The sequence below is a fragment of the Wolffia australiana genome, chromosome 2 (genome assembly GCF_029677425.1).
Source record: "Wolffia australiana isolate 7733 chromosome 2, ASM2967742v1".
In the NCBI taxonomy this organism is placed as follows: Eukaryota; Viridiplantae; Streptophyta; class Magnoliopsida; order Alismatales; family Araceae; genus Wolffia; species Wolffia australiana.
Genome location: NC_135836.1, coordinates 18882834 through 18903407, shown reverse-complemented (window position 1 = coordinate 18903407; position 20574 = coordinate 18882834). Strand labels below are relative to the sequence as shown.

The following is a 20574-nucleotide window of genomic DNA, read 5'->3' as shown; positions in this document are numbered from 1 at the left end:
GCAAAATTGGCTAAACATGATCAGATAATTCAAAAGGTTTTACCATGATTAGTAATTAATATCCATTTCTAAAAACCATGGTGTAATAGGTCAAACATAACAACCAAGCAAATAAAGTGCAACCTATTGATAACACACATATTGATAGGTTCATATGACCGTATTTATATGTTTATTCACATCAAATTGATTATATATCGATGCTATCAAGCCTTAAATGAATACATTTATTTTTAGGATAATGTTTTGAATTTTATGAATTTTGAAATATTTTTAATAATTTTTATGTTGTCAAATGCTGGCAGAACATAAAATTTTGAGTCAAAATATATTTTTCAGAATGTTTTGGCATTATATTCGAAGAGAAATATTTTTTAAAATTTATAAAACATATTTCTAACATTTTTATGAATTGATATCTTTTCTGGAATTATTAAATGGCTCTTTGACATTTTGCAGACTTCCAAAATCAAAGGACTGAGAATGATCCAAATTCAAATGACGAAATCTGACGATCCATGAGTTTCGAGCAGAAACTTTGAGAAATGCTTCCTTTTCCACACCTCTTCCCATCCATATGGTTGTTCTATAAATAGAGACTCACATTTTTATAAAAGTTATATTTAAGCTCATTTCACCGTATGTAGGTATATTGAAATAAAGTAAAGTTTTGAAGGTCCATCAAGAGTGTTCTTGGGTTCTTGAGTGCTTGGGGAAGATTAACAGAAAAGTGGAGATGCTGATCTACATCAGAAAAATGTCATGATCCTGACAGAACATAGGGAGCTAAGGTTAGTCACTTGCCCTACATTGGTTTCTATCCTTCACCTCCCTTTAATTAGATCTACATCATTATTTTCATCATCTCCTTCTCATCACCATCTTCCCTCATCTCACCCTACCACAGCCAGACAGAAGAACTACATTGAGTTGTTAGACTTTTATTTCTCCCACAACACCAACTTGAGTTTTGGGGACAAGTCACTTGTTGTTTCAAACAACTAGGGTATGGTAACCTCTTGTACCACATGGTCAAAACACACAGAAAGTAAGAATAGCAAATTTTGTGAATCGTAATGGCCAATGATGCACACAATGGAACAAAAAAGGGATGGTGTTGACCTAAATTGGCACTACAAAGAGTTTGATGTAAAACAATTTGAATAGTAAGTCTCAGCCTAGGGATGTACTAGAAAGTAAGATGTGATGAGCCATTCGAGTCGATCATATGACGGGCCATTTCAGGTTGTGGCCCAACTTGTTTATAGGTTGAAACTTTCTTAGAGGATCTATTGCCCAGCACTTAGGTGTAGTTCACCCAAAATGCTATTGTAATGGCTGAATCCCCCCACATAAGGCTGTGAATGACACATTACCAAGGCAAGTCATCCAATTGCAATTCTCTAAGCATAAACTAAGCAATGTCCCATATCCCCCCCCACAGTCCAGATCTAATGTTAATGCAAGTCAAGTCCGATATCCATTTGGCAAGACTGTCACACTGCGTTGCAGCAGGTTGGGGGACCGCAAACCTCTCCTGACAAGAAGTTAAAGAAATTGAATCAAAATCATATAAAAAATTTGACATAGAATAGATGGTGTCTTCAATTCTTCAGACCCCAAACCCTTCTCATCCTCCCCTTCCCTCTCTGCATTCGAATGATTGTAAAAGGGGGAAATCGAGCAAACATAGAAAGGGTAGGAGGCTGAAGAAAGCCATCAACTTTTGGGTTTCTGCAGATTCCATCAATTTTCCTGCAAGAAAACCCATCTCAGAAATGGAAATTCCTCTTCTCCGTGCCCAAAATCGATCGATTCAGAGAGAAATTGACAGTGAAAAGGACGTCGGCAGGAGGCACGAGCCAGCGGCGCGTCGACGTCGTGAGCGCATTTGATCGAATCCCCCCTTCCCTCATAACTCCAAACACGGCCAGCGCGAAGCAGTCGACGAGAGTTGCATGACCCAGATGAGATTTTCATAGTTTTACGCTTGAATTCATCCGACCCAGATCGAAAATTCCAGTAAAGAATCGATCTTTACTCCGTCGCCGATGACCCGGATCTCCTCTTCTCCTGGTTGGTGGAGCGTAGTTTTTCAGCAATGCCATCATTTTCCATGGCTTCTTCTACCATGGCGGAGACATTGACCGTAGAGAGAGCGCGCGCGAGAGAGAGAGAGAGAGACGGGTCAACCACACCGCGACGACGTTTCTTCATCAACTTAAAGAAATGAGGAGGAGTTTCTATTAAACAAATCCCAATCTCGTCGATCTCCGCAGAAAACGCGATTAGGGCGATCGCAAAAATCCCTCCGTTTCCCCTGTTTGGAGAGGCCAGTTGACCGACCGCAGTCAATCCTCAGATCTCTGCTTCAGAGGGAACTTAGCGAGGAGAAGGCGCGACATTGGGATTTTTCAAACCAGTCTCGCTTCCCCCATCTCTCCAAGGTAGGGTGTTCTTCTTCTTCTCTTTTTAATTTTAACCCTTGAGGAATTTTACCAAAGGGGGGAGCTATTGCTGCTTCCGTCTTCTCCGGAGCGGCGTACCCATCTCCGGTGCTATTGATCTGATCTCTCTCCCTCTCGCATTAGACCAATGTTTTAAGCGGGTGTCCGCGGGGAAGGGTTGAAGAAGGTATCGCCATTGTCGACGGTGTGAAGATCTTTTCTGGGTAGTTTTTTCCGCGCTTGGAGATGGGCAATGGGTCGATCCCGCATTCGTTGGAAATGCTGTGGTTTGCCGGAGCCTGATCTCAGATGAGAGCGCCTCCGTTTCTCTGCAAGTTAGGGTTTTTCCCCGGTGGATCGCCGTCTTCAACGCTCCATTTCGCCTTACAATTGCGTCAAGATGACTACCAAGCGGGCATACAAGCTACGTATCCTTGGAAATTCTTCTTTTTCTCGTTTTCACCTCCTTCCTGTATGTTTTCCAAAGGCTATCGGCTGTAAAAATCTTGTCGTCCAAGGACGGAATCTCATTTTGCTCATATCTGTGGTTGATGTATCGTTGCTAGGGAACTGATGCGCAATGTATGTTTTCCCTTGACGAGATTTGAAATCAGAGGAGTTTGTAGCTCATGCTTCGAATGTCAACTGCCTGAAGATCGGGAGGAAGACTTCTAGAGTTCTTGTTACCGGAGGGGAAGATCATAAGGTCAATCTCTGGGCTATCGGCAAGCCAAATGCCATACTGGTAAGCAAATTCTTCGGATTCCGCCTTGTTCTGCCAATTTCGTCGTTTTGGTCATTATTAAGATTTTTTATTGACACGTTTTATGAGATGCGCAGAGCCTTTCAGGTCACTCAAGTGCCGTTGAATCTGTGAGTTTCGACTCTTCCGAAGTTCTTGTCGCCGCTGGAGCAGCAAGTGGGACTGTCAAACTATGGGATTTGGAAGAGGCAAAGAGTAATGTTCTTCAATACTTTGAAAAACAATTTTCTTTCGTTCTGACGATGGTATCAATCCTCTTTTTTTAATATATTTTTTACTTTGTCTCAGTTGTCCGCACTCTTACGGGCCATCGATCAAACTGCATTTCCCTCGACTTTCATCCATTTGGAGAGTTCTTTGCCTCTGGTTCCCTGGACACCAATCTCAAGATATGGGATATTAGAAGGAAGGGGTGCATTCATACATACAAAGGTCATACCAGAGGTGTTAATGCGATTAGATTCACCCCTGATGGCCGGTGGGTCGTCTCGGGTGGAGAGGATAATGTGGTGAAGGTATGCTTATTGTGGGGGCGGTTGAAATCATCGTTTGATTTTCATGTTTTAGTGTTTTCATTATCCATCTCTATTGGGTTTTCAGCTATGGGATCTGACGGCTGGAAAGCTTTTACATGACTTCAAGAGTCATGATGGACAGATACAATGCATTGATTTTCATCCACACGAATTTCTTCTGGCTACGGGTAAGTAAGGCACTATTTGTGTTTTGGTAGAGTTTGAGTTGCGTGGATATATCACGAAAATGTTGAGTTGATATGTATTTTTCCGAGTATTAAAAGATTAGAGATGAGAAGTAGTCGGATGTGAGAAGAACTTTTTAATTTAAGTTTTAGGGAAAAATAGTTTTGCAATCCTTTCTGAACTTTTTTTCCTTCAAATTCCTTTCACTCTATTGTTGAAGTTATTGTCAAATGTGTTTTACGTTCTATGTAAACTCAACTATGCAGGTTCATCCGATCGAACAATTAAATTCTGGGACTTGGAGACATTTGAGATGATTGGATCATCTAGTCCTGAGGTGATGTAATGTTTTGTTCACTACTTGGAACTTTTGGCGATTCCAGTCTTCTAAACTTCTCGTTCGATGTTTTTGATTTAAATACCTAAGAGTTCGAAAATCATAATTTTTTTCTCTATCCTGTTTAGCCTAGATGTCATCACTTTTGTTTTTCTCATTTTTTGGTCCCATTAGCTCTTAATTTCTTGATGAAATTTTAATATTGGTTATTTCTTAAAAAAGATTTCAATTTTGGTTTCCTACGTATCTTTTTGACAATCATTAGTTTCTTTGCCTCCGTTATTTTTTAACTTGTCTTCTTTATATGATACAGTAAAGAAACGTAGGAATGTCCTGTATTTCTCTCGTGGAAATCATTTAATTTATGAATTTCTGCTTAACAAAATTTTGGTAGCATTCAAACATAAAATTCTTTGCAGGCGAGCCCAGTGCGTTCTATGACCTTCAACTCGGACGGGAAAACTATTTTTGGTGGATTGCATGAAAGTTTGAAGGTCAGATCCTCCGGAAAAACACACATTTGGTCTCCACGTTGCGATATTATCTTCATAGGTTTCATCTGAAAAATTCTGGACAATTGTATATACTAGGTCCTTTCTTGGGAACCAGTGAGATGCCATGATACTGTTGAAGTGGGGTGGTCCAGATTGTCAGATCTTAATGTTCACGAGGGTAAACTTCTCGGATGCTCTTACAACCACAGTTGTGTTGGAATATGGGTTGTTGACATCTCGGTAATTCTTTCGAACTATGCACCTTTTTTTGTGGTTAATCTCTAGTTTTAGAATTTGAGACGGTAGCCATTACTTTTTTGAATTTGTTACTGTTTTTAGAGAAATCTCCCATTCTTTTGTTAATACATTTAAATTCTTTGTATCATCCCCTGGGCAGAGAGTGGAGCCTTACGCTGCTCCTCCGAGATCGAACGATATTTCTGAGACAAAGTCTCTTTCTGGCGGAAGCCTCTCAATGCCAGTGGAAAACAGCGTGAAGACTGGAATTGGGAGATTATCTCTTTCGCAAACTGCAGATACTGCAGCAAAAGAAAACAAAATTCAGCCACGTAGGTTAATTTAGTCCACATTTCATGGATCAGTCTTCTGTTTATATTTTTCTTCATTTTCTTGCCATTTTGATTGAACAACCAGCAACTGCAAGTATTCCTGGAACTCCTCAGAGAGTGGGATTGAACGCTGGCACAAAGACAACGCCAAGTTCACTTATAGCACCGAAACGGTCTTCGGTAAAGGCAAGTCAGCCAACTATTCAAATCTTTAGCAAATCTGATGTTGTTCCGGTGATTGTCCCGAGAAGTAGCCCTCGAATTGACGCTCCCCCTGAGTCAAGGAAAGATTCTGGAATAGGAAGAACAATGCTGTGCAGTGCTCAACCAAGGTTATCAGATTTCCGGAAGCTTGCTAGCAGTAGGAATGATTCAGACGGGATAAATGGAGAGGATGCCACAACAAAGAATTTGTCTGCAGTGGGTGTCAACGGTGTTATTCATTCTGTTGTTCTCCCTCCAACGAGGAACCCTAATGAGAGTAAATCACTGGTAGTGGGTAGATTCAGCACAGAAACGGAGTCAAATTCCAACCATCAGTGCGAAGATTCTTGTATGTTCATACCATAGCAGTAGTTCAATATTTTTAATCAAAATCTTGTTTCAAAAAAAATATATGTTTTTAATCAAAATCTATTTTTTTATTTTTGTCGTCTTACTTGCAGATGATGTTAGAGTGCCGAAAACTCGAGATACATTTTCCGTTGCACTTCCTAAAAGGGGTATGTTCCATCACCTCTTACATAATTGTTTAAGATGTTTTCGTTTATTTGCAATTTATGTTTCTTTGGAACTAAAATTGGGAGGGACTATCTCGTAGCAAACACAGAGAAGAGAGGACCGTCTCCGGGCTTTGAAGCTCCGATGTCCAGTAACTTGGATTCTTTGAGCAGTGGCGATCGTTCCTTCTCGGTGTGATTCCTTGCTCTGTTCGTACTTGAAATTACAAGTTTTTTAATTATTTATCTCGACAATCACTTATCTATGATTCTCCTTCTTTGGTTTTCAGAGATCTCACACCACAGCTGAAAAACCGACAGTTGTCGCCAGTGATGAAGATGTCGTTGATAATTTATTGGCACCACATGAGGAGTTCTTGTCATCCACGCACTCACGTTTAGCCAAGCTGCAGGTAAGCAATCGTTATCTTTAGAAAACCCAGAAAAATTTCAAAAAATGAAAAAAAGGTGGGCAATTTTTATAAGATAGCAAAGATATTTTCGTTATTTACTAGTATTTCACATTCCAATGGCCTTAGACTAAATTTCCTCTTTGAATATTAGCCTGTTTATTGATTGTATTTTCAATTGGAAAATATATCTTTCATCGATTTATAGGTAGTGCAGCGACTTTGGACGCGGCATGATATGAAAGGCGTTGCCACTGCAATGTGTAGGATGTCAGACAATGCGGTGGGATAAGCCGGCATTCCTCATTGTTCTTTCTTAACTCCAACAACAGTTTTTATTCATCTCATTATTATTTATATTTCAGGTTTCTGCGGATATAATTAGCGTATTGTCAGGTAAAGCTGATGCCGTCACTCTAGAAATTTGCACTTGCTTGCTACCACTGCTGGCTAATCTGCTGGACAGCAAGATGGACAGGTACCCAGAGCCAGAAACACATTAAAATTCAGATTTTGTTTTTCAAAAATAATTAGTAAATCCAAACTATCAGGTAGATAATAGAAACCACATGTATATTCAGGCACGTAGCTGTTTGTCTGGAGATGCTTTTGAAGCTTGTCAGAGTTTTTGGCTCAGTGATTCAGTCAACTGTATCGTCGTCGGCACCAATCGGCGTTGACCTTCAGGCAGAACAGAGGTTTGACTTCTTTTATGACATCATTAAATTAAAATGAAGAACTCTTCTCATGAATTTCCTTCGCGTACAGACTTGAATGGTGCAGTCTTTGCTTCGCTGAACTTCAGAAGGTTAAGCACAAGTTACCCTCCTTGACAAGGTCAGCAAGATGAGTAGAAAATAATAATTCAGATGAGTAATTTTTTCAAAACTATTATAAATTTTATATGTTTTTTAATCAGAAGAGGAGCATCGATTGCCAAGTCTGCCCAAGAGCTAAATCTCGCTCTTCATGACGTGACATGAGCTGATGTGGCTGGTGTGCTGACTTGGATTGCTGACGTGGCAGGCACTGTACATTCATCACTGTGCCAAGGTCTGGTTAACTGAAAGGAATTGATAGGGTCCCTTGGATTAGAATCACACGTCTATCAGCTTCTCTATTCATGATCATACATTGCTAATTTTTAATGAAGGTGCACTGAATTTATCTGGTTCTTCGTGCATGTTGAGGGGGACCGTAGATTGATTTATCCAAAGCAGACATCATTGGTTGTTTTGAGAACTTTGATCTCTTATAAATAAATAGAAGAGTTTGTTTAGATGCTGAGAGCTAGTGTTTGCCCATCTCAAGCCCCATCGGATGACAGTTTCAGGATGGATGTTGAACTGGATACCAGAAATGGCTAATCTGATACTCGTCTTTATTGATATCCGGATATTGGATGGTGATATCAGATATCGGTTGCTTCAGTAGCAAATCTGACACCATTATTCATCCAGATTTTTGTTATCTGATGTATAAATAGAAATAATATATTTTTTACTTAGAGAAGCAAATACCTTACTAAGCTATAGATAATCATATTTACTATGTTTGAGCACTGATTATATTTTTTAAAGGATTTTATCAACGTTTAATAAATAGTTCGTACAAAGTCCAACCAGGCCCAAAATAAGACCAGTAGGACAATCAGGGGGCCCCATATGTCTACCAAATGCATCCATTTCAGGCAGGGTAGAGAGCAGTGCTTTTTTTTAACTTTGTATCACTTCAGAAGTACTGATACTGTTTTTGACTTTCTTTTTTCCATATGGGACAATGAGTGCTCTATTTTAAAACATGTATCCGATTATCAGATATCAATATTTGGATATCAATTTTTGGTATGGATTTCGATATCTGATATCAAACTTAAAATCCGATTCTAGCATCTGCCACATCTGCAGCCCTATGATTTCCATCCTGATATCCGTATTGGATGGATATTTGATAACTGTCCAACATCTGTTATCCAGCATCTGAAACCACCCCATTTCATCTAGGTATCAGTCTGATGTCAGATATCTGATGGATATGGGATGTCAAAACATTAGTGAGAGCAGAAGAATTGTACCTCCTTTTGTCTAAGAGATGGGGAAAAGATGTAATTGTCATATAGCCATTGTCTAAAAGGGACCCCTCAGGGCAATCCATTGTTTCCCGTCTTAATTCATATCTTTCTTACTCCAGTTTAGATGCACTGCTTTACGAGTCAAGGAGTGTTAGATATGTGCTAGCTGAAGATATTGCTTTTGCTAATAAAGATGGAGCCAGCTCAGAAATGGTAAGCCAAGGTGCAACCTTTGGAGCATGTAACAAAACGTTCTCCAATATTATTCATTAAGGCATGTAACGCTTCTGGTTTACAAGAATTATTCAGAGTTGAAGTACGAGTTTATGAGTGGGAGCTGAGAAAAGAAGAATGATGTTACAATGAAACATTACCTTTAGTTTACAACGTGTTATGAAATAAGAAACATTATCTTTACGAGTTTATGAGTGTTAGGTATGTGCTTTCTAAAGATGTAGCTTTTGCTAATAAGGTTAGATCCAACTCAGAAATAGTAAGCCATGGTGCGACCTTAGGAGCGTGTAACCAAAAGTTTTCCAGCGTTATTCATTTAGGCATGTAGCACTTACGATTTAGAAGAATTAATCAGAGCTGAGGTACGAGTTTATGAGTGAGAGCTGAGAAAATAATGATGTCACATGAAACATTATCTTTAGTTTAAAACACGTTATGAAATAAGAAACAGCTTAGTCACTTCTGCCAAAGGTGTGGAAGTTGCAACAAAAGGCTTTAGGTTAAGAAATAAGCAAAACAGTTTATAAAAATAATATCATCCACATGCAATGACACAGTGAATAATGATGATGTCATAATATGGTGATCACTAGTCTTTAAACATATTTTCTAAACATTACTCTTCGATGAATAGTCGAGATGGACATCGAATTATCCGAATAGAATAACACTAACTGATCCTACTTATACGATAAGTATAGCTGATCCTATGGCTATTAGTGTGGCAACACTAAGGACAGATTGGTTGCTCTTTAGATAAAAAGTTCACTGAATTGATCCAAAAAATCCCTGAATGATATTAAACATAAACATCAATCAAGTTGATTCATATCACGATTGTACAAGTGATCCATTGACCTGAGACACCATGGGCAGCTCATGGATGGACAACTATATTTTGACTAAGACTTACGAGTCTCAAACCATGAGATGCAAACAAGTCATAGCTCAGATGTAGGAAGAAGCCCATAGAGATGATTGAGTGGTCAAGACGGGATCATCCACTCTCAATATAAGATGAGATTGATTGAAGGAATACAATGCAGCTAAATCCCTTCCTAGGGTAGTGAGGATATTAGAGAAGACATTCTTCAATGATCCCCATTACGCATCAGACCTAATTAAAGGATGGATTAGTGTTTGACGATCAACCATACCCTAAGTCGTTTGGGTGTCTCACGCGGATGAAGGATTATACAAATATTTAATTAGTTTTTATAAAAAATATTAAGTAAAATATAAATAGGGGAAGGAGCACCCATTTTAGGAACCCAAGCCAGCCAGAGCTAGGTGCCCCCCCATCTTCCTTCTGAGATTTTCTCCACTCATCCAAGAAGATAGTCTTCATATTGAGAAGATAGTCTTCACAGTTGTAGAAGAATAAGTGGATGTTTCAAGCGGCCAGGCATGGAACGGCTTTATAACAATCTCAAAGTGAGAAAATCAAGGGTGGAACAAGTTCCCTGCAATGTACATATGATGTGTTTATTTTAAAGATCGATTCTGAATCGATAATCGCTTCCGCTTCATAGAAAAACATGTGTTCTATGATTGAATCAAGGTGCCAGAACCCAGAAATTCTCCCATTGTTTCCCCAGAACTGGTTGTCTTTTCTTAACAAGCAAACCTTTTAGAAACAGTGAATAAGACTGAACCAGATGTCTATATTCATATTATTTAATTTTATTTGAATTTTCTTATGCATCTTTATCCCCCCAATTGAACCATTACATCTTTTGGCGTTTTCTTTGAAATCTTAACTCTTTTTTTTTGCAAGTTTCCATGAACTCTAGGTTATATTCTTGACATTATTTTCATCAAAACCAAATCCACGAGAATGATATTTATGGACCCTACCGGTTCCATCATTGAGGCGATGCCTGATGACAAAAAAATATATTTGTAACATTTTTATGTATTAACATCTATTTTTAGAATTATTTAATGTCTGTTTGAATTTTCCAAAATCGGAGGGCTGATAACAATGCAAATTTGAATTGTTATATCTAACTATCGACAAGGATTTTTGGGCTGAGCTTCCTTTTTCCCACCTCTTTGCATCCATATGGTTGGATCTACAAATAGAGCCTCGAATTTTTGGAAAAACTATCTTTGAAACCGCTTCCTCCTAGAGAGGTTGATTGAAAGAGAGTGAGGGTTTTGAAGATCCATCAAGGTGTTCTTGGTCTTTTGAGTGAGTGGGGAAGATCTATAAAGTAGAGAGGCTGATTTGCATGAAAAAAGTGGTTTGATGCTGGAGGAACATAGGGATCTAAGGTTAGTCATGCGCCTTACATTGGTTACTCTCCTTTGCATCCATTTTGTTAGATGTACAACCTCATTCTCATCACCATCTTCCATCATCTCACCCGAAAACATCCATCTTTCATCTCAATCACATCACCTTCATCTCATATAAAAACTCTTAAATCATCTAATCCATCATCCTCTTACCCATCTCATAACTACCTATCCATTCTTCCGTCACATCCATTGGTTATATCATTATCATTTCTTCTCACACTATTCTATTTTACTATCATCCATCCACATCCATTCACCCGCCTCATCATCCTATCTTCCTATTCATCTTCTACTCTCATCATCACTTCACGCCTTCATCTATCTTATTCTATCATTCCCATTTCTTATATACACTTCCTCCTTATTCCTCATATGTTTATTCATATCGTCCTTATTAAATTATTATTATCTACCTATCACCTCCTCGATTCATCATATCACAATCCTATATTTTATAGTTATCTCCTTTCAACCCTTTTGAGTCATCATTTAAAGAGTATTTAAACCCTAGTATCCATTCCTTGAGTAGACGGCCCTTGCTCATCACCAACTAGTCAACTTATTTTATGAGTATAGTTTATAAAATTATTAACTCAAATATAACTGACAAATTAACTCCCTAAATTTGAGTTTATCACTCAACAAAATCCTCCGCCAGCCATTCTGTGGCCATGGCCAGGAGGCATCCATGATCGCTTTGTTGCATGACTCCAGTAAGGTTTGTTGCACGACCTCATGAATCACTTTGCTTGTCTTGATGCTCCCAGCCATTGACACTGCACCATTGCCGCTGCCTTGAGTTTACTTTTCAAAATTCAGAACTCCGAAACTCTAAGATACAAATGCCCTTAGCTGTCAGCACGGCCTTGAGTAGAGGACATTAAAATAAAAAATAACTCCAGGTGCCCTCGGCCAAGAGGCCACGAGAATCGTTGCACTTGAATATGAAAATTGAGCGTTAATTAGATAGTTAAAATAATATTTTTGAAATAATATCTGAGCACATGATATGAAACATAACAAAATTGTGATATAATATTTGTCTAGCTCCCAGAGCCTTGTTCCAGCCCCGAATCCTTCTTCTTTCTGGTTCTCTTTCTTTTTTTTGCAGGAACGGAGCCCTCCTGATTTGAAATTACAAAAAAAAATCAAATTTGCGTATGCTCACCAATAGAGAGGGATATCAAATTTATGCAAGGAAATTTTACCTTATTGGGGCTGGGTATGCTAACTTCTTTAGATTTCTTCTTTTTGCATGAAAGAGGATTAGGCCCCTGCGTAGAAAACTATATTAGGAAGATTTTCCCTCAATTGAGTTTGATGGCTGAGTCGCTGCAAATTTCCCTCCAGTGACATGTAGTTCAACACTCAGCAGGAAGAAAATTCTTAAAGCAGCAAACGAGCATAAAAACTATTTAGAAGAAACCTTTGCTCTCTTTCTCTTAAACTTGCTCTTCTCTGTTGAATCCAGGCTCCTCTTCAGCGTCCTAGTTCTGGAAGACTGATCAGGATCAAATGAATCTCGCCCTTGATCTGTCTCATTGACTTCTTTCCTTAAGATCTGTATTTCTGATACACTCGCATGCAGCCGTTTCTCTTCAGAACATTTAACAAATTCGCGTTGTGCCGTAGATGGTTGCTCGATGAGCAGAGAGTTTTTTAATCCGTAAATAACAGGAACACTGGGTACCTAACAAAAAATTTTTTCAGGTTAATAAAAGTAAAATAACAAGATATACAAATCCATCTTCTGTTCACCGACTGTACTTTCGATTTAATCCCAAGAAATTAAACGCACATTTACGAGAAGCAACAAACGAAGAATTTTGAAAACTCAAGTACAGTTTTATCATGTTACCTTCACTAGGAAATAGTTCGCTCATTTTAAAACTGCATGACCCCGAATTTGAAGTAACCATTTTTTTTGACGATGAGCAAATTCTTATTATGAATTTGGTCCAGGTGAGGAACAAAGATGGTGTCAACACCAAAATTACATAAAATGGAATTCTAATAAAAAATGTACAGTGAGAGATATGATCGCACAAGTAAGATTTAAGTGAAAAACACGCGTTAACTAACAATCGAAAGAGAAAGAAAGGGGATGGACAAATAACAGTACCTCTCTGAGCCTTCTGCGTAGCTCTATGTCCTGGGTTGCGACGAAAAAATGTTTACCGTTGCCCTCCGCAATAATTGATTCAATGCAAGCGGCTGCGTTCACTCTCTTTTCATGGTCACAGCTGCAATAAAATGTAGAATGGATTCAGATGAATCTGACAGTGAAGAACGCTTCATAAATCCAAATGAAAGATATTATTTTAATTTCACGACTAAAAAAGTTAACATAACTAGATAAACACTAAGTGTATGAGTTTGGAGATCTACCAAGTACAATTTTGGTTCAAATTCTCCTAATTAAGACCCAAGGAAATGACTTTTCCTCACATAAAACTGCATAAATAAAAAACCCAGATAAACTTGCGGGAATCAGCTGTAGATCTACCAAGTACAATTTGGTTCAAATTATCCTAATTAAGACTCAAGGAAATGAATTTTCCACACATAAAACTGAATAAATAAAAAAAACCCAGATGACCTCGCGGGAATGAGCTGTAGCGACGCTTCAAGCGATTCCGAGTGAGATTGGCCGAGACTCTTGAGCTCCGCAGTGATGCACCTAAATGCGACGAAAAGATGAATAATTTAACTAAGATCACGGCAAACAGTAGCGGGGGAAGAACCTGGACGAGAATAGAGTGACACGGGCGCCAAGAAGTTTAGCGAGCGCGTCGTCGGCGGGAAGAAGACGATGGGCGAGGAGGTGATGGATGAATGTTCCGTCGCAAATAACCTTGAAGGGCTCCCTGAAACCGAAACACGCCGAGAAGAACTTCACCGTCCTCCTATTGCGCTTCTGCTTCTTCACCCTCATCCCGATGAAGCTCTTGGCCGCCGAAAGTTCCGAGCTTTGTTTCAAACCTGGGGAGTAGAATCGGAAGCGGAGGGTAGTCTCCTCTTCGCTGCTCTTTTTTTTAGAACTGTTGGAAGTCTAAGAATTGACAAATATATTGCAGGAATGCGGACGGGACGGAAATTCGTCTCAGGACGAACGGACGGGACGGTCTGGAGGTCTAGGACGATGGACGGTAAGGGATGGACGAAAATTCATCAGATTTGCTTCCCACGGATGAGATTTTGCAACGTGGCATCGCTATATTAATTCCTTGACATTTTGCACCAAAATCCCGGCTAATTTGTGCAGATGTCCCTCTGCTTTCTCTCTCCTCCATATTCCCCTAAAAAACTTAGAAAAATCCATATTAATTCAATCAGACCTTGGAACTATTTTTCTTGGGTATTTCATCTGGGACGAAGGACGCGGCGGTGTTTCCCCGGACAGAACGACACTGGCAAAGTCGGGACGCAGACGGGACTATTTTTTTGCCCTGGGATGAAAAAATTGTCTTGTCTGTGTCCCTGCACTGATTTTGGACGTCAGATGGGGCGATCTTCGTCCCATCCTGTCATCATTCACATCCGGACGATCCAGTTTAGGCCTACTTTTAAAGAACTGTACAAAGTTGAGGCTTCAATAAACCCATTTTGTTCATAAAATTCGCCCCTCTTCTGAATCTGACTGGATCTTATAAAATTGTTCCCGATTTTTTTTAGCTCTTAGGGATTCACCAGTAGAACCTGAAGAGGAAATCTGATACAGTTCACTCATAAAATTAAGTGTTATAGAAAGAAAAGGTTGTTGGAAGTTTTGGGACATTCACACCAAGTTAGATGTTAATTACCTTAGAACCATGTATCTGAGACCACAATTGAACTTGAGCTTACTAACACATTAGTTAAAATTAAATATGAGAGCGAATAAAATGAAAATAACTTTTGATTATAGGGAAGATAAAGAAAACATATGATATAATTGTGGAAGTTTAGAGACAATTTGGGAAAGAAAACAAAAGGTCGATATAGATTTGAGAAAATTCATATTAAGTTATATATTAATTACTTTGAACCACACATCTGAATTCACCATTGAACTTCAAATTACATACATCAATGTAAAAATATTAGAGGTTGAATAAAATACATAAACAAATAAAGTGAATAAAAACTTACAGTACGTAGAAGATATATAAGCGTAATACTTTAGAAGAAATTTTGTGAAATAATTGTAGAAGCTTTGAGATAATTTAATTATCCTTGATTTTAATAGATGTTTAAAATTTTATCTATAGTTTGAAGGAGACAGAGAGTTGTAAAGGTTTGAATTGCATTGAAAAAAAACGTATCTATAAATTGGAGGTGGTATTTCTATTTAATTAACAGACTGGAATAGTGAGAAAGACTAGTACAGGTTCTAAGTTGTGAAAGTTTGCAGATAAAATTCAAATATTTGAATTATGAGAAAGGATTCACATTTAGCTTGAATAGAGTGATAATATTGATTAACTATCCAAAATGATTATTTTGCAGAAAAAAAAAGAATTTTATCTAAACCATAAATAAAAGGATGGTCATATCACCTCATCTGGAACACATTCTACTACCACATGGTTCGTTAGAAGAGCTCCTTTAAGACATTCACATGTTCGCATTCTAGATTTGTCCTCACACTCACTTGAATGTTGGATATCCTCTTGAATCTCTTCAATACCTCATGAAAATCTAGTAGATCTTCACATCATCAAGTCACAATACAAGGAGAGAATTTTGAGAGGGAGAAAAGAAAGGGTGGCGGGGGATGTGTTGAGGAGGACCCCCAGGCCTGGTTTCCTAATGACTTTCTATGCCATGAAAAATGAATTTTTATAGGTTCAAAATTTTTGCAGGTCAAACCATTTTATCAAAAATTATTTATAATTTTCTTATTATCTATTATATTTTTAATTACCCGTTTTAATTAAGAATCTATTTTAACATCAACATTTTATGACTAGGACAAATTAACTAGAAATATTTGGTAAATTTTCCTTTTACAGACGGACCATCTCGGATGTATCAGTATTGAAATACTTAGTATCTGTGTTGATACAAAGTATTCTGTTGATCCCCACAATCTGAGATGTTAAGATCTGAATATATTTGGCAGCATATCATGAAATCATATCAAATATTCCTATCTGATGAATGAGGAGTCTGTTTTGACATGGTCGGCCTAGAGTATATGATTAAAAAATAATCACATGAGGGTAGATTCATAGATCTTTTTTTGAAATCTGCACATGTAAGCCAGCAGATAAACTCCCTTTACTAACAAAGAGATCTGTGCGGCATTGCCATACATGAAATTGAGCACACTTTTCTAAACAAATTGAGTTGTATCTTGATAAGAAAAAGAGATGGGCGATATTATGAATACCATTTGATTAAATAGTTTTCTCATCTCCTTAATGTTTGAAAAAACCCTGCCCTTCAATTGGTGTTTTCCATGAATGCAGACATGAGATAACAAATCAATTCTTTCCCTCAAAATTCAAAGGGTTAATAGCACGGTACATCCCAAACTTTTTCAAAAATCTGAGATATGGCTGCAAGGTGGATTTCTGGCGGAATCCACCAGGCAGCCACGGTGGCTTCCACGTCATAACCGGGATAGAGCGAGAGAAAGACGTTCTATTAACCCGACCGAATCGAATAACCGGGATTCCACGTCTTCCTCTCTCGCTCTCTCTCTCTGTCTTCCCCTCTCGCTCGCTCTTTGTCTCTCTTACCCTCTCATTCTCTTCGTCTCTCTCTTCCACTCTCACTCTCTTTCTTTCTTCCTCTCTCGCTATCTCTGTCTCCGTCTTCCCCTCTCGCTCTCTCTTTGTATCTCTTCCCCTCTCCTTCTCTCTCTGTCTCTCTCTTCCACTCTCACTCTCTATCTCTCTCTTCCACTCTCACTCTCTATCTTTCTTCCTCTCTCGCTCTCTCTCTGTCTCCGTCTTCCCCTCTCGCTCTCCCTTTGGCAATCTCCGCGTCGGATCGGAAGTGGTCGAGAAGGCCGGTGAAAACAACGATCTTCCCCCCGAGAAGGCACATAGCATTAGTCACCGAATTCCTCGCCACGACCACCTCCCACTTCAACCCCTGCAGATGCTCCGTCGCCGACCGCACCCCCCTCGCCTTCCCCTCCCACCGGCTCCGCCGCACCCACCCTTCGTCCAGCACCTCCTCCCCCTCCCCCTTCCAATCATCATCCGCCACGTACCACCGGCTCGTCCGTGGCGAGCCCGCGCTGCAGCGCGTTGACCACCTGTCTGGCAATCAGCCGGACTCGGACGCTGTCGGGGTGGGTGGGGGGGAGAAGCTGGTCTTTCAGACCGGCCTTGAGCTGCTCGAACTGGCTCTCTCCCAGCTGCCTCTCCAGCCTCGGCGAGAGCAAGACCACGTGGGTGTGCTTCGTGTATGGCACGGCCTCCACGTTGCCGTAGTACACGGTCGCCGTGGCCGCGCCGCCCACGGCCACGGCTAGGACCACGGTCCGAGGGCTCTCGAACCGCCGGCGCCGGAAGTGCTGCACCTGGTCTCGGCCCACGTAGAAGAATCTCCGCCCTTCGATGGGTCTCAATCTCGCCGGCGACCTGAGACGACGAACGGGTCTGACATTAGTTTTTTTTTAAAAAAAAATTTTGATAGGTGAAGAGAGCTTCGATCGACCGTTTTACCCTTGTCATGGCACTGATCTGATGCCCTGCAGGACCCTCATGAAAGAGTTCATCATCGTTTTACCCAAATCTCAGGCATTCGGGCCATGGATAAGCCAGATTTAGAGAAATTTAGATCTAAAGAATTACATACAAAAGACAGAATAAAACAAAATTGAGGTGCAGAATAAGAAGATTTAGAGGGACAGAGAGAAAGAGAGTGGGGCAGAGAAAAAGAGAAATTTAGATCTAACCAAGTCCACTACGACATAATCAGATGCCCCAGATGAGCAAGCCTCTCTGATAAACAAGATCCAAAAGGAAGCCCCTGTAGACCATAACAAACCCTAGATCGTGAAACTCCCGCAGCGAAGAAGAAACCGCCAAGGATTTGACCGCAAACAGCACCAATCCGACGGCCTTTCTCTCTCTCCCTCCCCCTCTCACTCTCCTTCTCTCTCTCCATTTCCCCTCTCTCTCTGTCTATGTCTCGGTTCTGTGCCTCCTCTCTCTCCCGGGCGATTCGATTCAGTCGGGTTAATAGAACGTATTTCTCTCTCTCTATCCCATTTATGACATGGAATCCACCGCGTCTGCCTGGTGGATTCCGCCGGAAATCCACCTGGCAGCCACAGTGGATTCCACATCATAACTGGGATATGTTGTCGTCCGCCTAGAGAGTTTGGGATGTACCGTGCCAAAAAAAAAGTTTGGGATATATCTCAGATTTTTGAAAAAGTTTGGGACGTACCGTGCTATTAACCCAAATTCAAATATCTCTATGCAATTCAATTTGATAATATTTTACATTTTTCTCAGGGAGATATGATCAAAAAAAATTCCAATGAAGATCCATACAGAAATGGATCGTCTGTAGAGGATAAAAAAATGAATGATCTTCACCCCATTCCATTTGCACCAAGAGAGGAGGGTGCTTAAGGAAAGAAGAAGATGATATCCCAAGAAGAACTCACATGGATATTTTTCACTTTGGGCTCTATATCCTATTATTTCTAATGGGCTTTTTCATAAAAAAATATTTTTTGCTTTAATTGTATTTCTGGCATCCAGTAAATGTTGTGTGTGACTCTATATGCTCATGCACCATTATAACTTAAGACTACATAAGCACAATAGACATTCATTGGATAACCTAATTAATTAACTATATCAAACATAAATATAAATTAATCACAAATTAATCTAATCCAATATAAAAATCGATTTGCCAACACATGAGGTGCCAAGTTACCTCTTGTGTTCTACAATGTACAAAAGAGCTTGTCTACTCTTTCATGGAAATTTTTTGTCATCAGTTACTTTGTACTTATAATAAATCACTGGGGAGACACTTAGGGTATGATCAATTATCAAAACATAAATAATCATCGTAGTTAGAGATAATGAGTTTGGGAAATGATAATTGAACTTTGTTCTGATTTGTACTACCTTTCCCAAGGAGTCCTTTGCATCATATTCCTTGAGCCTTCTATTATTACAAGTAGGCAGGAAAAACCCATCTTCATCCCTAAATACAATTTCATGGACTTGTTGTTTCATCCAAGCTATAAACACTTCAAATCCTATCATTAGGGTCTCTTAGGCCATAAGCAAAATACAATCGCCACTTACACAACCATGACTTGAATTAACCTAGATGAAATTTAGATACATAATCATTTAGGTATTCCTTCAGATTTATCTGGTGAAGTATTTCCCTAAAGAGCACCCACTATCTACTCTTACTGTCTCCACACAAATGATTATAAGATCAGGCATGCTCATCATATGAGCACGGATGGATAGTGTTATTCTTTCTAGATTTCAGCATCTCCTTTCTTCCCCATTATCATAGGAATAAGAATCTTCATATAATGATCTCATCATAAATTCACATATCATTGCATATATTTTTTTTTACTTCATTAAAATCATCACATGGTTGTATTATTGATAATGATTTGTATCAATATTTTTTGTATGAGATGTGGTACTCTTTGACTCAGACATATGGTGTCCAATCAGATGTTGGACATCTTGGCCATACTACTTTAGTGCATGATGGGAAACTCAAAGATATTTTGTCTAAGAAAATTATGCCATGTGATTCATGACGGGTATTCTCCAAGGATTTGAAAGGTTATCCTTATTTTTTCCTTCGAGGACGGTTTTTAATTGTCTTATCACCACCAGGCAACTCATACTAAAAGTTTAATGGAATGCTTCCACACAATTATAAAAATCGATGGTTGTAATGTTAATTGTTGACAAATTTTTATTTATTTCAGGATCAGATAAAACAATATTTAGATGCAAGGTACAATTATAAGATGTAATATTTGATGAACCAAGTGATAAAATTTTCATACCAGTTCTATCACCTTGATGTGAATTTTCATTCTCTTGATAAGTTTTTGGAAAGTTGATAAGAACTGGATATTTAATTACGTGATTTGTCCGCCCATTGTCTGGATACCAGGATCCAGTGACTCAGGGTTCAGATGTATTCTCTAGGTAGGTTTCTGACACGATCAAATCCTATGTTTTGGTTGTTATTCTCCCGATACTGATTGCTCCACTTAATATGCTTGGAATGATTGAATTTGAGCATTATTGGCCATAGTTGGGGAAGTGTTTCCACACAAACCTTGGTGATAAGACACATGAGCATCGTGTACCTTGATATTGGTCAATATATCGTTAAACTTTAAATGACTAACATTAGCATTAATATTGACCACAAGTCGAGTGTATTTGGTTCCAAGTCCTCTAAGAAAAATATGAATCAGATACTCGTTGACCAACTAATACACGAGCTTAGATTGTTGGATGGAAAATTTTAATGTATTCATCAGCAATGGTACCTTTATCCATGTTGTGAAAC

General features: G+C 39.1%; 3 protein-coding genes across 5 annotated transcripts; 1 reads left to right on the top strand and 2 right to left on the bottom strand.

The window, feature by feature from the left end:
* The first annotated feature begins 2175 nt into the window (after window positions 1-2175).
* Window positions 2176-7615, top strand: LOC144699933 (katanin p80 WD40 repeat-containing subunit B1 homolog KTN80.4-like). 2 transcript variants are annotated; one of them, XM_078571276.1, is made up of 19 exons: window positions 2176-2447; window positions 2592-2875; window positions 3062-3192; window positions 3288-3405; window positions 3499-3725; window positions 3811-3913; window positions 4178-4248; window positions 4668-4742; window positions 4839-4982; window positions 5140-5311; window positions 5397-5864; window positions 5977-6033; window positions 6141-6223; window positions 6321-6443; window positions 6649-6723; window positions 6806-6918; window positions 7022-7138; window positions 7209-7277; window positions 7360-7615. In XM_078571276.1, exons 2-19 carry the CDS (start codon window positions 2848-2850, stop codon window positions 7421-7423), a joined length of 2238 nt encoding a protein of 745 aa, XP_078427402.1. In that variant the 5' UTR covers window positions 2176-2447; window positions 2592-2847; the 3' UTR covers window positions 7424-7615. The 2 variants fall into 2 exon arrangements, with proteins under 2 accessions (XP_078427402.1, XP_078427401.1); XM_078571275.1 differs by having other exon boundaries at window positions 6132-6223.
* Window positions 7616-11994: 4379 nt separating this feature from the next.
* Window positions 11995-14099, bottom strand: MEE21 (PIN domain-like family protein). The gene is made up of 6 exons (XM_078571273.1): window positions 13794-14099; window positions 13649-13729; window positions 13172-13292; window positions 12476-12739; window positions 12258-12323; window positions 11995-12173 (listed from the first exon to the last, which is right to left on the bottom strand). The coding sequence occupies exons 1-6, from the start codon at window positions 13982-13984 to the stop codon at window positions 12093-12095; spliced, it is 804 nt and encodes a 267-aa protein (XP_078427399.1). The 5' UTR covers window positions 13985-14099; the 3' UTR covers window positions 11995-12092.
* Window positions 14100-17051: 2952 nt separating this feature from the next.
* Window positions 17052-19223, bottom strand: LOC144699931 (mitochondrial metalloendopeptidase OMA1-like). 2 transcript variants are annotated; one of them, XR_013580646.1, is made up of 2 exons: window positions 17712-19223; window positions 17052-17627 (listed from the first exon to the last, which is right to left on the bottom strand). XR_013580646.1 is itself a non-coding variant. In XM_078571272.1 (2 exons), the coding sequence occupies exons 1-2, from the start codon at window positions 17718-17720 to the stop codon at window positions 17240-17242; spliced, it is 405 nt and encodes a 134-aa protein (XP_078427398.1). In that variant the 5' UTR covers window positions 17721-19216; the 3' UTR covers window positions 17052-17239. The 2 variants fall into 2 exon arrangements, 1 of the variants encoding a protein (XP_078427398.1); XM_078571272.1 differs by having other exon boundaries at window positions 17704-19216.
* Window positions 19224-20574: the final 1351 nt, after the last annotated feature.

Bases quoted from the DNA above. Each gene is read 5' to 3' on its own strand.
- LOC144699933 (XM_078571275.1), top strand. From the start codon at position 2,848: ATGACTACCAAGCGGGCATACAAGCTAC. The intron at 3,406-3,498 runs GTAATGTTCTTC...ACTTTGTCTCAG, and splicing joins GGATTTGGAAGAGGCAAAGA to TTGTCCGCACTCTTACGGGC. The intron at 5,312-5,396 runs GTAGGTTAATTT...TTGAACAACCAG, and splicing joins AGAAAACAAAATTCAGCCAC to CAACTGCAAGTATTCCTGGA.
- MEE21 (XM_078571273.1), bottom strand. From the start codon at position 13,984: ATGAGGGTGAAGAAGCAGAAGCGCAATAGGAGGACGGTGAAGTTCTTC. The intron at 13,730-13,793 runs GTTCTTCCCCCG...CGTCGCATTTAG, and splicing joins GTCACTCTATTCTCGTCCAG to GTGCATCACTGCGGAGCTCA. The intron at 12,324-12,475 runs GTTTCTTCTAAA...TTTTCTACGCAG, and splicing joins TTAAGAGAAAGAGAGCAAAG to GGGCCTAATCCTCTTTCATG.